Source organism: Myotis yumanensis, unplaced genomic scaffold, assembly GCF_028538775.1.
Source record: "Myotis yumanensis isolate MYYU_CA2020_CCGP unplaced genomic scaffold, mMyoYum1.0.hap1 SCAF_2, whole genome shotgun sequence".
Taxonomy (NCBI): Eukaryota; Metazoa; Chordata; class Mammalia; order Chiroptera; family Vespertilionidae; genus Myotis; species Myotis yumanensis.
Genome location: NW_027223753.1, coordinates 54,538,101 through 54,554,035, shown reverse-complemented (window position 1 = coordinate 54,554,035; position 15,935 = coordinate 54,538,101). Strand labels below are relative to the sequence as shown.

Genomic DNA, 15,935 nt, shown 5'->3' with positions numbered 1-15,935 from the left:
CTCTGCCACCCGGGAGCAGGCCTAAGCCAGCAGGTCGTTACCTCCCGAGGGGTCCCAGACTGTGAGAGGGCACAGGCTGGGCTAGGGGACCCCCCCCCCCCCACAGTGCACAAATTTTTGTGCACCGGGCCTCTAGTTATCTTATAGGAGCCAATATGAGCCAGTTCCAAAACACCACTGTTAGTGCTTTTTAAATATACTTTTTATATGCTTTCTAATTGTTTTATGCATAAAACCTTTCTCTCTAATCTTATTTTCAGGTTCTTAATAGTATGGACTCTTCCATATTCTTATATACGCCTTTTTTCTTCCCCAGACATATCTATATACATGCAGTAGCAAGCATGCATTCTAACCTATTTCATCAGTACTAAGATGATTGTTTTCACATTTTAACATTATTAAAATAATTTGCAGCTTACCATCAATGGCATGCCACAGTGTAATTGGCAAAATGTTTTCTTGCTTAGTGTTTCATATAATATGAGAATTTAATGAAATATGTTAAATGCTGAATAAATGATATTTCACATGACTATAACTACATACTAAGGACTAATGTGTCTTTTTGCATATTAGATAAAGTAAGTTACCTCTGTACTCTTATCCTTGTGAGGAAAAATAAAGTGCTCCTAGACTACCTCTTGTTCATTTGTTTTAGAGCTCACATTTGGCACATCGAGATTAGATCAGCAGGGTGGGTAGGCTCCAACTTGCTTTGTACATCTTGGTGTGGTTTTAAAACTGTCTTTCTCTGTCTGAGAAGTGTCTTTTTGGAAAGTGGTGGTCACCGGCATGACTGATCACTAGACAATGTGTGTGACAGCCAACTAACCATCACGTTCAGTGCCCAGTGTTTCTGCTCCCTCCCATCTGGCATATAAGAAAAATCCATGGTAGACAGAATAATGACCCCTGAAGTATGCCCCTGCTGTAATCCTCAGAACAGGCAACTAGGTTACTTTACAGAGCAGGTGGAATTAGGATTGCAGATGGAAATTAACCTGCCTAATCAACTGACCTTAAAATAAGATTGTCCTGGGTCAGTCTGGATGGACCTAAGGGAAGTAATCACAGTGGCCCCTCAATGTGGAAAAGGGAAGCAGAAGAGCCAGACCCGGAGAGATGGCACCGTGAGAAAGACGACCTGCCATCGAGGGTGTTAGCAATGGAAGGGGGCCGGGAGCCAAGGGATCACACAGCCTCTGGAATGTGGGAAAGGAAAGAGAAACAATTCTTACTTAGAACCTCCAGATGGAATGCAGTCCAGCCAACACCTGGGTTTCCGCCCAGTGAGACCCATCTGGAATTTTTGTCCTCCAGAACTATGGGGTAATAATGTGATCCTTTTGTACAGTAGCAATATGAACTACACAAACTTCATTAATTTAAACGGCCTAAGTCACAATTTGAGCTAATAAAACTGGTTATGTCAAAATGATTTTTATATTCTCCCTGAACAAGTTTGTTAAGGAAACCTGAAGTGTAAAACAGATTGTAGAAATATATACATACTAGAGGCCCGGTGCACAAAAATTTGTGCACTGGAAAGGGAGGGGAGATGGGGGGGGTGTCCCTCAGCCCCACTTGTGCCCTCTCACAGTCTGGGACCCCTCGGGAGATAACCACCTGCTGGTTTAGGCCCTCTCCCCAGGTGGCAGATGGCAGGCCTGATCCCTCGGTGCCTGCCCTGCTTCCCCGGGTTGTGCACACGGCAGGGCTGATCTGGGGGTTAGGGTGCCACCCCGGGTCGGGTCACACACGGGACGCCCGGGTGGGTCGGCGGATCGCTGCTACCCCGCCCGGCCGCCCCAGGTTGGGTCGCACATGGACACCCACTGCCCCGGGTCACAGATAGCAGGCCCAGATGGCAGCAGGGAAGGCAGGATGGCGCTGTCCTGCCCTGCCTGCAGTATGCAAATTAGCCGCCATCTTTGTTGGTGGTTAATTTGCATATCGTGCTGATTAGCCAATGGGAGGCATAGCGAAGGTACAGTTAATTACCATGTTTGTCTATTATTAGGTAGGATAATATATTTAAGAATAAGAAGATTTAAAGATATCAGCACATTGATTTTATGTTAATATTATAGCTATTTATAAATGGAAGTTATTTATTTGTTAATTTTTGTCTATAAGAAACTTCATTTAAAATTTTTCTATCTCTTTACTAGGTAGAATAATATTTCCTCATGAATATTTCATGATTCACATTTTTCCATCATTATGAATTTCTTATATATTTTGTATATTAACTACTCATCAAATATATGGTTTGCAAAGGGACTTCTGAAGGTGATTCTAGTGATGGCTCGGGAGAAAAGGGAGTGGAGAGAAAGCGTCCTCTTCATAAAGAATGCATAAATAACCACTTGCAGGGTGTTTTGTGGCAAGTAGAACCATTGAGGTGGAGGGAGAGTAGGTTATTTGCTCCCATTGCAGTTGCAGCAAATGATGGAGACAGGATTGAACTTGTGGACGAAAGGGGCCACATGCTAACCTGACAAGCTCAGGGAAGGCCTGCATGGTGGTCTTGCAAACTCAGACACCTAAAGTAACTGATAGATTCTCCCTTCCCCCAACTGGTGGGCAGACTATGACGTAACCTGCAGCCCGGAAATACCTGAGTGACTAACCCATGTACCTTATATGGACTCTACATTGGACCACCAATCTACACCTGCCAAATACCTTAAGCCTTTGTTCTTATATGGACTATACAGTAAACCACCAATCAGTGTGTGCCGAGTACACTAAGCCCCCACCCCTTCCCATTCTGCCCCTCAAAAGGCATGCCCACCTCTGCACGTGCTGCTGTTCTCCCCTTGCGAGACAGCCTGGCACGTGCTTCTCCTCTAATAAAGCCTGTAGTCCTGGTTTTCGGCCTCTGTCTGATCGTTCAGTAACCACAAAGGATGGTCTGAAATTAAACTTTAACCTAAAGCAGTTATGGTGGGCAGTTACATCCTAGGCCAGGTATCTTCACTGACAAGGTCAACCTTTACCTTAACTGAGCCTATGTGTCTTTTTTGCATCTATAATAACATATCCTTGAAATGTCTGGGTAACTTGTAACTTCTTTTTCTTTTTCTGGACCCCTTGGGACACAACTTAATGTGTCTGGGCTCCAGGACAGATACCACAAATTCCTTCATTATTATGTTAATTGTTCCTACACCCACTTAAGTATGTGTCTATCATTTTACTTTTTATCCAATCCCAGGGGTTTCCCTGATTTGCTTTCTCCCGCCTCTCTAGTCTATCACCAATGGATTTCATGTAACGCACCTATTTCCCTTGATGGCAATGTATAAATACAGATGTAACCTGCCATTCTCCAGAGCATTATCTCAATTCATTGAGGTTCTGCTTCCTGGCATATGTCAACAGTTTGGCTCAAATAAACTCACAAAAATTCTTTACAGGTTTCAATGGTTTTTTACATTAACAAACTGGAGCTGGAGTCTGAACCACTGCAGGCCTCGCCCTCCATAAGGGTAGACAGTGTGGGGCCAGGCAGTGCTGGGAGAGAAGGCCGCACAATTCCTCTATTAGTGTGCCCATGACACCTTAACCCTAGGTTTTCCTAGGATGGACTTAACATTAGGCAATAATCTTGTTTTGGAGCTTTTCCATTTTAGGAAGTTAGAAGATATGTAATAGGTATTTACATTGCAGGGATCTAGAAGAAAACAAGTAAGAGTTTGTGTGCGAAAGTGGTTTGTGATGTGCAGAGTGGGATGGGGACTGATATTGGGACACTCAGACACTCAGTAACCACTTATGAATGAATTGGCCTATAACACAGGAAGAAATCAAGTGCACACACACTCTCTCTGTCTGCACATGCACACCTCCCCACTGGACTGGGGCTCTTTAGTGAAGGATCTGTGCCATCTCGCAGTCCCAGTGTCTCGTCGCATGCCGTGAAAATGGTACTCAAGAAACGTTTGTGATGAGTAATATTGCAGTGCCCCCCCTAGTCGCTGGGGTGTTTATGGGATAGATGCTCTCTCTGTGCGGGCAGATGGAGGGTCTGATAGGAATCGCGACTTCATTACTTCAGAGCCCCATTTAGATATTCAACATGGTGGGGGGCAGGGTTTTCCGGACTGAGTATTGAGAGGCTGCAGCTGGGAAGGCAGCACCCCCAGTGACTCAGCAGCCACAACTCTAACCCTCAGGCGCCACAGGGTGTGGGTGTGCATCTGTTTCCCGGAGGACTTTTCTCCAGGCATTAAGCCAGACAGTGGGTCATTCTCTACCCAGCAAATGGGGGGTTGGGGTGGGGGGGTGGGGAGGTGGTGAGTAAATAATCTTGTCCATCCCGTTGACCAGTTAGACTTGTCTGGCCTGTACGCTGTAGGACTCAGTGTGAATAGCATGGCCTTTGAGTAACCAGCACAGTCCTTGATCCTATGGAGGGGAGCAAGAGAGGATGGCAGGACTGAGGCAGTGTGACCAAGAAGTCCAGCTTTGACAACAGATTTGCAAGTGACTTACAGAGGAAGTGGAGAGCCCAAGGAGCAGCACAGTCACCAAGCCCAGGGCGAGGTACTTCAGTGGGCCACTGAGGCAAGAAAGCAAAGAAAAGAGTGGAGGGTGGGAGGAAGACAAACGGTGGCAGTGAATGGAGAGGACAAAGGCAGAAGCAGCTCTAAGTTTGTGACTGAGTCAGTGAAGCTCTTGTAACTGAATAACAGCAAGGGAGGTTTCAAGCCCATTCCCAGCCACATGAAGTGGAGCAACTGGAAAGGGTCAGACAGACCACGGTACTGTGAAGTACTACCATCTCCTCTGAAGGAGGTTTGATGGTCAGGACATGCATGATGTTAACATGGACACCGTGGAAATGTTTGTATGGACTACTGTCCTAGTCTGTCCTGGCTGCTAAGACAGAATACCATAGACTGCGTGGCCTAAACAACCTGTTTCTCACAGTTCTAGCAGCTGGCAAATTCAAGGTTAAGGTGCCATAAGACTCCGTGTCTGGTGAGGACCCCCTACCTGGTTCATAGATAGCCCTTTTCTTGATGGCCATTTCTCATGGTGGAAAGAACAAGGGGGTTCTATAGGGTCTCTTTGAAAAGGGCAATAATCCCAGTCATGAGGCTCTGATCTCAAGACCTAATCATCTCCCAAAGGCCCCACCTCCTAATACCACCACATTATGGTTAGAATTTCAACCTAGAAATTTGGGGGCGGGGGAGCAGGGACAAACAGTCTGTAACAACCGTTTTACTAAATCTGTATATAATTTACTCTTCTTATCAGACAATTCATTTATTTAAAGTTTCAGTTAAAAATAATTCAGGCATTGCCCGGCCAGCATAGCTCAGTGGTTGAGCATCGACATATGAACCAGGAGGTCATGGTTTGATTCCCGGTCAGTCCATGAATCTGCCGGCTCGATCCCCAGTAGAAGATGTGCAGGAGTCAACCAATTGATGATTCTCTCTCATCATTGATGTTTCTATCTCTCTCTCACTCCCTTTCTCTCTGAAATCAATAGAAATATATTTTAAAAAAATAATTCAGGCATTGTGTGATAAAGGAATGATGCCTGGGTAGATCCAGTTAGTTATTCCTCAAATCATGTGTTGATAGTCATGGAAAGAGTTGCTTTGCAAATGGCATCCCGACCTGAACCCTTAATTGTTCCTAAATAGGGAAAGGTATGAACACAGGTGTGTGCAAAGGTTTCAATTGAACTGGATCCATTTGACCTGTAAGAGTGGAGGGGCATTATGCATACATATTCATTTAGTAAGAGCCTGAGAGAGTAGAATTGAAATGAGGTGGGTGCCAAAGCTGGCTAAGCACTTTTATTAGCACCTAAATATTTTAAAGAGTAACAAAGGGTGGATTAAAAGAAGGGCATATTTTCTCAGTCAGTAGGGAAATTGAGGTCCATGTTATCCCATCTTTTTTACCCTACTTCATTTAATCAGGGTTTTAGCACTCACAGCTACTCCAAAACCATTTATTTTAAAAAAACAACAACACACCTGGAGCTGAGAAAGCAGACGAAAGGCTGTATGTGATATCAGTCTAATGATTTATCTGAAGAATCTGTGACCTGTGGAATCATGATTGTTAGGACTGAGAGACACCTGCTCACCTTTCTGAAATGAGTAGCTGAAGAGATATTCTGAGATTCAGAAAGGGTAAGGGATACGATGCTGACCTTTTGGAGACAGGAAACCTTTGATGAACTATAGGAGACCAAGACAGTTCATTTAAAAGATGGTTTCAAAGCATTATCGGCGCTCGTTTTGTATATGCATTACTGGAGCCCTTGGGTTGTCTTTTTACATAAACCCAGTGAAATAATGGTTTCCACACTGGTTCATCTGTTCGCAACCCTCACGTGGCACCTTGACTTCTGGGCTTTGTAACTGCCTTTCAGTCTCTTTTGTGCACAAAGTTAAAATTTCCTTACCATTTGACAGTACGGAACTTTGCCGAGATGAGCGCTAAAGAGAAAAGAGATAGGAAAAGGTCACAATGGCATCTCCATGTAATTAAGGCCGTGCAAACAGCTAAATAAAAGGGTTGCTAATGACATCTACTTGACTCTCTATATGAGTCCCTGTTCTGGTATTGGAATAAGTTAAGGATCAGCTGCTTGTAAAATGTACAAATTGTAAATCTTTGTTACAGGTAATAGGATATGTATTTTTTAAAGACAGCTTTATGTTAGGGCTGTATTTAGGCTTGTGTTCTCTCTTTCTCTGCCTATCTCTCTCTGTCTCAGTCTCTATATATACATGCACTCATGTTTATATATGTATATGTATGGATGCACATATTTGCATACATGTATACATGCATGTATATATGCGTATGTGCTTTTGTCAGGTAGTAATATTTAATAAACTATAGGTTAAAACTAAGAAAAAGTAGCTACAAACTTTTCCTTACAGTCTTAAACTGACCATCTACCGAGGTAGAGCATGGAGTCAAGGAACCAGTTTGTCTTCTTTTAACTCTTAAGATGGAGGCCATAAAAATCAAAAGGGATCAATAATTTTTTGGCAGGTTCTGGAATTAATGAAATTGTCTGGATATATATGAGGTAATTAAGTTTAAACTGCTGAGCTTAAGCTTAGATAGAAATTTATATCAGTAAGAATAAGTCCCAAACAAAATTGTGCCTTCATTTATTGAACACATCATTATTAAGTACACAGTAAATAACACCAACAGGAATACCAAGAATAGCACACCATCCTGGCCTTGAAATCCAGCAGAAGTGACTAAGAAATAGACTATAACATATTGTGTGATGGGTAATGCAACTCAGGGGTGCAGGGGAGTGGAGCAGGAGGTAGGGTAGCACACCCTGTGTGTGTGTCAGGAAACGTTTCCTGGGAGAAGAGATGCTTGTGCATCACAGGTGGTGGCCACCAGCCAACAGGCGAGGGAAAGCCCTTTGCAGAGGCGGCACTGTGCATTGGGTCCAGAAGACAGGAGAGAACATGTTGAGGAAGTGCAGGTAAGTGTGAGTTAGGGTTTAGGGTGTAACAGGAGAATGAAGCATCCTCTGAAGGACCCCCGTCTTCTCCATCAGGCTTCCTCCTTGAGGACATCCCTGACAACTGGAGTTGGTGTTCTGTGTCCCGTGACTTTTTACATATTTCTATTGTTGGATATTTTACACCAATCTAATTGTTCATGTCTGATTTTCATACTTGTCTTCAGGATAAACATCAGGACTGTCTCCCTGTTCTTGTCATAAAACCTAGAAAATAGTAGGTGCTCAATCGTACCTGTTTATTACATGCACACGTGGCTGGCTGGCTGGCTAAGATTATGCACAGTTTGGGAATGAGAAAGTCAAGAATTGCCTTGGTTATCAAGCAGCATTTCGTAAAACCTTAATGGTTTCATTTTTTCTGTTTCAGGTTACTTGCCGCATATAATAGTCTTACTGACAAACACCTGACTGGATATTTTAACAATACAAGGATAAGGCGGCATCTCTTAAGATCAGGGCTGGTAAGCTTTGGTTTACGCTCTACCCGCCCTTTTGTTTCATTAAGTCCAGTAATTCTCTCCCTTTCCTGGTTTTCTCTTTGAACTAATTAGGGACATCTCCCCTGACCCCCATTTCAGAAAAATTGCTTCCTTTGCAAAGCTCTGATTTAACTTGTTGAGGTTGTTTTTCAAAAGATAGGAAAGGAGGTCACAATGACTGCTAAGGCAACTTATAAATCACTGAGGAAAACCCCTGAGTTTTCAACAGCATATTTCACTTTGTCTATTCATTCATTTATTCAGCACATTTATTGAACACAGTCTATGGGCCAAGAACTATTAAGGATGAAGGGTAGAGAGGACTTGACTGTCTTTGGGAAAAAGTACATTGTTTTCAACCATCACAGAATCTGCTGTGGAAGACACAAACAGCTCAAATTTCTCTTCGAATTTTTAAAAACAGTTTCATTTTCTAGGGTGGTTTATGGATACATTAATGTATTTTGCTAGCTCCAAAACTATCATTTCCAAAAAAAAAAAATCCTATTTCTCTAAATGTAATGCAAAGCCATTAAAAAGTACGATAGCTTTCCATAGAAAGAAATGGGTGTGGGTATAGAAAGTAGGACTGAAGAGTCGTGCAGTTTACCTTCTTAAAATACAGTGGTTTTCCTTAACTATTGTTGCTATGGTATTGAAAGGACATGCATTGCGGTTCTAATTGTTTATGTGCTTGGCACTCTGGCTGGTACGTCCCAGAGAGCTTGCATTTTTGCCTCCCGTGGCTTTGTTATCAGACAGGTCTGGCTGGAAGTTGGCTGTCATTTACAAGACATAGACTTGAGCAACTCACTTAGCTTTGTCAGCTCCAGCTTTCTCAATTGTAAAATAAAGATGATGATACCCAGCCCTCAGGACTGTTGTGGCAAGAAGAGATGTGTAATAAATGGCTGTAATTATTGTGGTTACTAGTAACATTACTTCTTTGGATAACAATATGTGAGCTTCGTGTGTAAATAGGAAGGACTTGGTATTTACTCATCAACATCATTAACAAGCACTTAATTGAACATTGGTTATGTGCATGGCAACCCAAGTAAGGAAGATCCAGCTCTTTCTCTAGAGTAGTCTTTCAAATATAGTCCTGGAATCAGCAATCACCTGGGAACTTGATAGAAAATGCAAATTTTAGAGCCTCACCCCAGACTGATTGAGTCAGAAGTTAATGGGGTGAGGCCAATCAATTAGTTTTTTAAAAATTAAATTTATTGGGGGTGACATTGGTTAATAAAGTTAAGTAGGTTTCAAGTGTACAATTCTATAATACATCATGTGAATTGTGCATTCACCACCAAAGTCAAGCCTCCTTCTATCACCATTTATTTACCCTCTTCTATCTCCCCTCACCCCACTTTCCTTCTGGTAACTACAATACTGTTGTCTGTGTCTATGAGCTTTTGTTTGATTTTCTTGTTTGTTTGTTTGTTGCTTTCAGTTTTATAACCCACATATGAGTGAAATCCCACATATGGTTCTTGAATGTTTTCCATTTGACTTATTTCACTTAGCATAACATTCTCAAGATCCATCCAGGTTGTCACAAATGGCAATATTTCATCTTTTCTTATGACTGAGAAGTATTCCATTGTATATATGTACCACATCTTCTGTATACCAATTATCTGTTGAAGGACACTTCGGTTGTCTCCATGTCTTAGCCATGGTGAATAATGCTGCAATGAACCATAGGGGTGCATGTATCTTTGCGAATACATGTTTTCAAATGTTTCAGGAAGATACCCAGAAAAGGGATTGCTGATATGGTAACACCATTCTTAATTTTTGAGGAACTTCCATACTATTTTCCACTGTGGCTGTACCAAATTAAAATGGCCACATTACCCAAAGCAATATACAGATTAAATGTAATCCCCATCAAAATTTCTAATCTGTTTTTCAATTGTCTTCTATGTGATCTGAGACAGGTTCAAGTTTAAGAGCATTTGCCCTGTAGGAACTTCCAATCTAGTTAGAGAGATCAGATGACTCCCAGGGGAGAGATAACAATGACACATGTTAACTGCAGGGGAAGAAGCAATGCAGCACATTCTCAATCTATTTTTCCAATTGGAGCACATGACATGATATCCCATGGACAGCACATTTTAAAGACTGTGACTGAATTGTAATCTCAAGCATACTTCCTATAGCCACACCCCTTTCTTTCATTGGAAAATGCATTCCTAAAAAAGATTATCAGTAGTCAATTGCTTGTAGCACAACTTAATCACAACACTTCAATATGTTACAACAACAGTGCTAAAAAAACTACAGTTATCAAAATTGAGAAACATGTGGGTTCACATTAGACCTGAAAAGAGGAACAGGCTTAATCAAGTGGAAAAGAAGAAGATGAACAATCCAGAAAAAAATAACACCCTTTGTTTAGAGAACATACAGAAAAATACAAAAAAAAAAGTTGCCATAGGAAGGATTAAAAGAAAAGAAAAACAAGTATAGTTGACCCTTGAATAACACACAACACAGGTTTGAACTGCATGGGTCCACTTACATGTGGATTTTTTTAAATAAATACCTGTATTATTTTTGATCTTTGGATGCTGAAAGCTGACTGTATGCATTCATATACCCCATTTTACATAGGGAACTTGAGCATCCCTGGATTTTGGTATTATCAGGGTTTCTGGAACCAATTCCCCATAGATACTGAAGGACAATTACGTTTTTGAGGATTCAAAAGTTACATGCAGATTTTTGACTGTGTGAGGGTGGGTACCCTCTAAACCCCATGTTACTCAAGGGTCACTGTAAATGAAAAACAGAAATTACCATTCCTGGGACTTGCAATGATGCCAATAGACACCAACCTGGAATAACTTTATATCTGCAGCACTACATAATCTTAAAAAATCGAAACCACAACAAATTCTATTACATTCTTGGCTGGAGAGTGGAAGACGAAAAAGCAGAGTGAAGACAAAGTAATGAAGCCAATTATTTTAAAAACAAAGTGATGAGAGCCTCTGTAGCTTACCTGTTTTGCCTTTCAAAGTAAATTTCCTATGAGATCATCAGTCCTGTGATCACTGCTCCTATTCATTGTATCATGGTAGCACCCGGCACTTCCTCCCCAATGCTTGCAAAAAAAGAAATGAAAAGAACACCTGGGTTCCATCAAGGGAAAATTGCTACTCTAATGAAAACCTTGCTTTAAACAACAAGTGCACCATCTGTGTGTGTTTTCATGGTGGTGGGTATATAGGACTGCCTTTCTCTTTTTTTGCCTTATGAAATATTTATTAAAAGTGAAAGTTTATCAACCACAGTAGTATACTCCTTTAGGCTTAGGAAACATTGCCTCTCTAACTCTCCCTGTTTGGTGACTAACAGTACATTTTCTGCTTTGTAGTTCTATGTGTGTCTTATGTATTCATGACAGATCACAAGAAATGGAAGAATACTTTCTGAAAAAGAATACAAACTAAATATCATGAAGAGGGATCACCAAAAATATATCCGGGAGTGCTTAGCCCAAGCTATTTTCCATAAGGTCCTTGATATGGAGGTACAAGATTTTACTCTTTCCTTTATAACTGATATTTTCTAATATGATAATGAATAATAATTCTGTATCCCAAGGCAGAGACATTCTTCTTGTATTTCATTAAAAACGAATGGAATAAGGTGACCTGAGAAATGCTCTATATCTCTCTAGGTAGCAAGGAGCCAGCAGACTAAAGTAAGCTTTTCTCCATTTCAGTGTGAGAAAATATGGACACCATTATATACTTTGTGATATTTAATTTAACAAATGTAGATTTCTAATCCATAATGGCTACTCTAAAACAAAACCGCCCTCACCATCTGTACCTCAATTTCCATTTGCTAAAAAAAAGTGACATCTGTTTAAATATCAGTAATTCCACTGCCATGAATTATTTCAGATTTGTTATTCTTTTAAGGCTCCGAAGCTCAGCCGTATGCTAAATTTCAAGGAATAGGCATTGAAACATCTGCTGTCCCTCCTACTTTAGGCCACATTGGTCAGCATGGACTTATAATCAACAACATTTCTTTTTAATCTGACATGGCATTTTTAGTAGGATATCTAGCTAACTTGATAAATTATTTTAGCCTTGCACCATGAAATTTGTAGTTTCAAGCATCAGTACCATTTTAATCTCTGTGAAAAAGCATGTCACTTCTTGGCTTGAACATAGAGCAATAAATCAGAAAACCTGGCTCATAAAACCATTGACCGGTGGGTGCAATAAACATTCATGAACAACTGTAGAATCATCAGTAAACCACTACTAAGTTTAGTGCCACTGAAAATGATGCTACTATTACATTGAGCAAGTGTTGTGTTTAGTTAAGATGTATGTGATCTGTTAATTTAGGAACTCATTTTGTGCTTATATCATGTGCATGAATTACATAGAATCACTCTTTATGACCCCTAAATCCACTAGCTTATGAAAGTATTAGTTACAATTCTATAACTAATGCTTAAAAAAATAGTACGGTGTAAAATCAATCTATACCTAGTTTCAAACTTAATTAGTAGGCACGGAGTTCTATATTAGCCTTGATCCTGGAGGTTTTTCAAACTTTCATATAACTGGCACATTATAACTGGTAAATATGCTATTATTTAAGCATCTTTGTGTATTCTTAAAGTTTGGAATAAATATCTTAAATAAATGGTAAAAATGTAATATATAATATATAATTACAAAATATAATATATAAATTAACAAATAGACTATTTCTGTCTAAATTGCCACATTTAGTTTAGGCTGATGCTGTTGCTAATTAGGACCATTAATATTCATTCATGCAACAAACATTAATATGTACCAGGCTCACCTATGTATCATTATGAGTCTCTGTGATGTATAGTTGCAAGATATAATTTAAAAAAAACAACACTGTAGAAAGTGATCAAATGCTAGAAGAAAGGAATGGACAGACTGAGCTCAGAAAAGTGGGGATTGGTGGCTTCCCTCTGTGAGAGTCAGAGGAAGCTGCACAGAGGTCCTGCTATTTGAACTGGACCTTGAAAACAACGAGACCTCACATGAAACCAGGAAAAAGGCATTACAGAGAGTGAGGTTACAGAGATATGAAAGGACATTGTGGATGGGAAGGAAAGCTCACTGAGGCCAGACAGACAGCACAGTGGGTTGGTTGAACGAGTGGCAGGAAGAGATGCTCTCCAATAAGTTGGGGCCCAGTTTCTGTAAAGCCTTCAATTCCAAACTAGGTTTGGAGTATAGGTGATGAGGCGATGAAACATTTTTTAGCAGGAGACTGAAACAAATGAGCAGAGCTGTTTTAGAAAGATGATGTTGCTGAAAATGTGGGAGATGGATTAATGAGCTGGAAAAGATTGGAGGTGGGAGGTCAATTAGGAAGCTGTTGCCAAAGGGTGTGAGCTAACAGCAGTAGCTGAAACACTGGGGAGATGCAGCTGTCTGCAGAGACGGGGAAGAGGGAGGAAGACTGGCACTGGCTGAGTGAGGAGGGGTGAAGAAGGAGCCCAGAGAAATTCTGCGGTTTCTAGCTTGGCGGGGGGTGTGCATTGCAGGAGATCAAGAACAACAACAACATAGGCTGGAAAAGAACCTTCCAGTGGTGAAAAAACATGCCTGAGCCAGGAGATTCTCACAAGTGGCAGAATGGTTATGTAAGATGGGTACTGGGACACAAGAAATTAGGTTTTGACCCAGAGGACAAAGACAGTGGTGGCCTTGGTGAAAGCAGGTCCAGGGGTGGTGGTGATGAGGGGTGGTGGGAGTGGGAGACTTTGGTGAGTTGGGAATAAATGGAAGATGGAAAGTGGTTGATATAGAATCTAATCAAGTTTGGTGAGAAGTGGGAGAGAGAACAGAAAAGGGGGAGACAGAAAAGGGAAGTGTGATGCTGAGGTAGGGAATGACTGCGTCTGCAGAGTCTCAGGGCAGCTGGAGGGGCTCAAGAACAGAGGAAAAACACTTCACAATGCTCTCAGATGTGTCTGAATAATTTCAACCCAAATTATATGCAGATTACATGACTAATATATTATAGCAAAATTGGAAAGCATAAGAAAGTCTGAAAAAGGAAAATAACCACATTAATGCCTCCTCTTAGAGATAACTGCTGTTTACATATTCACCTTTTCTTTTAGTCTCTATTCATATTTATACATTAATAAAAGCATGCTATTTTTTTGAGAAGACCATGGTTTTGTGAAAAATAAAAAACAATAACAAAACAAAACAAAAACCCAACAACAACCAAAAATCCAACCACTGTGTGATTTGAGGAAAAATTCATGATCCTCCACCTCAGTTTCTTCTTTTGTAAAATAAGACAATTTAGCAATTAGAACAGGAAGAGATGATGTACACAAAATGCACCCCCAGCATGGGGTCAGGCACATAATATGAACTTGATAAATTAAATTGCATTTCTGTGCAATTCTGTATCCTCCTTTCTTTGTGTATTACATGTATTTTCCTTTTTTTGGAAAAAAATATTTATAACTTTATTTTAATGATTATATTCTATTCCATTACATGGATGTGCCAAAAACTTAACCATTCTCTTCAAGGTTAATAGTGCTTCTGAATTTTTGCTTTGAAGAGAACAATACTACTAACAAAAAAACCCTTTTATATATGTATATATATGTGTATATATATATTCAAATATATTTTTATTGATTTCAGAGAGGAAGGGAGAGGTAGAGGGAGATAGAAACATCAATGATGTGAAAGAATCATTGATCGGTTGCCTCCTGAACATCCCACAGTGGGGATGGAGCCTGCAATCTAGGCATGTGCCCTGACGGGAAATTGAACTTCAAATTCCTGGTTCATAGGTCAGTGCTCAACCACTGAGCCATGCTGGCCAGACAACAAAAACGTTTTAGATAGTATCTTTGGGCCATTTAGATAGTATTTTATGCATATAAAAAAAAATTCAGACTTCCTCCTAAGTTTTAGAAGTGAAATTTATTGGTAAAAGGAAGGGACACGTTTACATATCTGAGATATATGATATTGGCTTTCTGAGATATATGATATTGGCTTTCTAAAGGGTTGTACCAATATATATTCCCACTTGCACACTAAAGCAGGTGATTCTTCTCCATCTCAATGACAGGAGGGGTAATTGAGACTCGGTTAGCTGGTAGGCTTATTTTCCTTTTAAAAAATTGTTGCTGTAATTGATATGAATCTCTCCTCCATTTTTCCTGTATGCTTAGCGTTACCATCAGCTTGAAATTAAAAAGAAACTGGAGACCTTAGCTAGAAAGGAGCGAATTCAGAGATTTAAGGTAAGAAGCCACATAACTCTCTTTCATCTCATAATATTATTTTATGATTTTGGAAGCCAATGATGCTATTATTCAAGTTTCTTGGGGCACTTTGGGATAACTCATAGCTGAGGTCAAATGGTGGTTTCTCCAAGCCTAAATCTTGGCTACCATTATTACAAAAGAGCATGACAAAATAGGAGCTGCCCGTGCAAAATGTTTTATAAAGCACGAAGAAAACTTGAAAACTTTCAAAGAAAAACTTGAAAATATTCTTTTCAGACCTGGAATTTAGTTTTTGTATTTTCTTGGCTGATATGTGATAGAGGCCTAAGGATTTTTGTGGGGTTTTTTTTTTGGTCTTAAGAAGGTAAAAATTAACGGTGATGTTTCTGATGTGATGGAAAACAGAGCATTCTAAGAATTATCCAATGGTACATTTTCATGCAAATGTGAACCTTGAGAATACGTGGTAGGAAAAATCTACCTTAGCAAACAAGAGCTTAAGATTTAGACATTTTGTACAAGGTATTTCAAAATTTCCTGTTTGTTTTCTATTCTTGTATTTGATATTCTTCTTTGAAGTAAGCTTAGGAAATATATAAATTTGAAGCAAGAGACCAGAGAT

General features: G+C 40.2%; 1 protein-coding gene across 3 annotated transcripts in view; it reads left to right on the top strand.

Annotated features, from left to right (window-relative positions):
• The window catches only part of ERICH3 (glutamate rich 3), a 102,665-nt gene that overhangs the window by 16,437 nt on the left and 70,293 nt on the right, over nt 1-15,935 (top strand). For 2 of the 3 annotated variants that reach the window (XM_070405392.1, XM_070405391.1), the window contains exons 2-4: nt 7,908-8,001; nt 11,441-11,566; nt 15,257-15,328. In XM_070405392.1, the coding sequence (XP_070261493.1) occupies nt 7,908-8,001; nt 11,441-11,566; nt 15,257-15,328 (292 nt within the window). Of the gene's footprint in view, nt 1-7,907; nt 8,002-11,410; nt 11,567-15,256; nt 15,329-15,935 lie in introns of those variants that run through there. The other variant, XM_070405393.1, reaches the window with a different exon arrangement.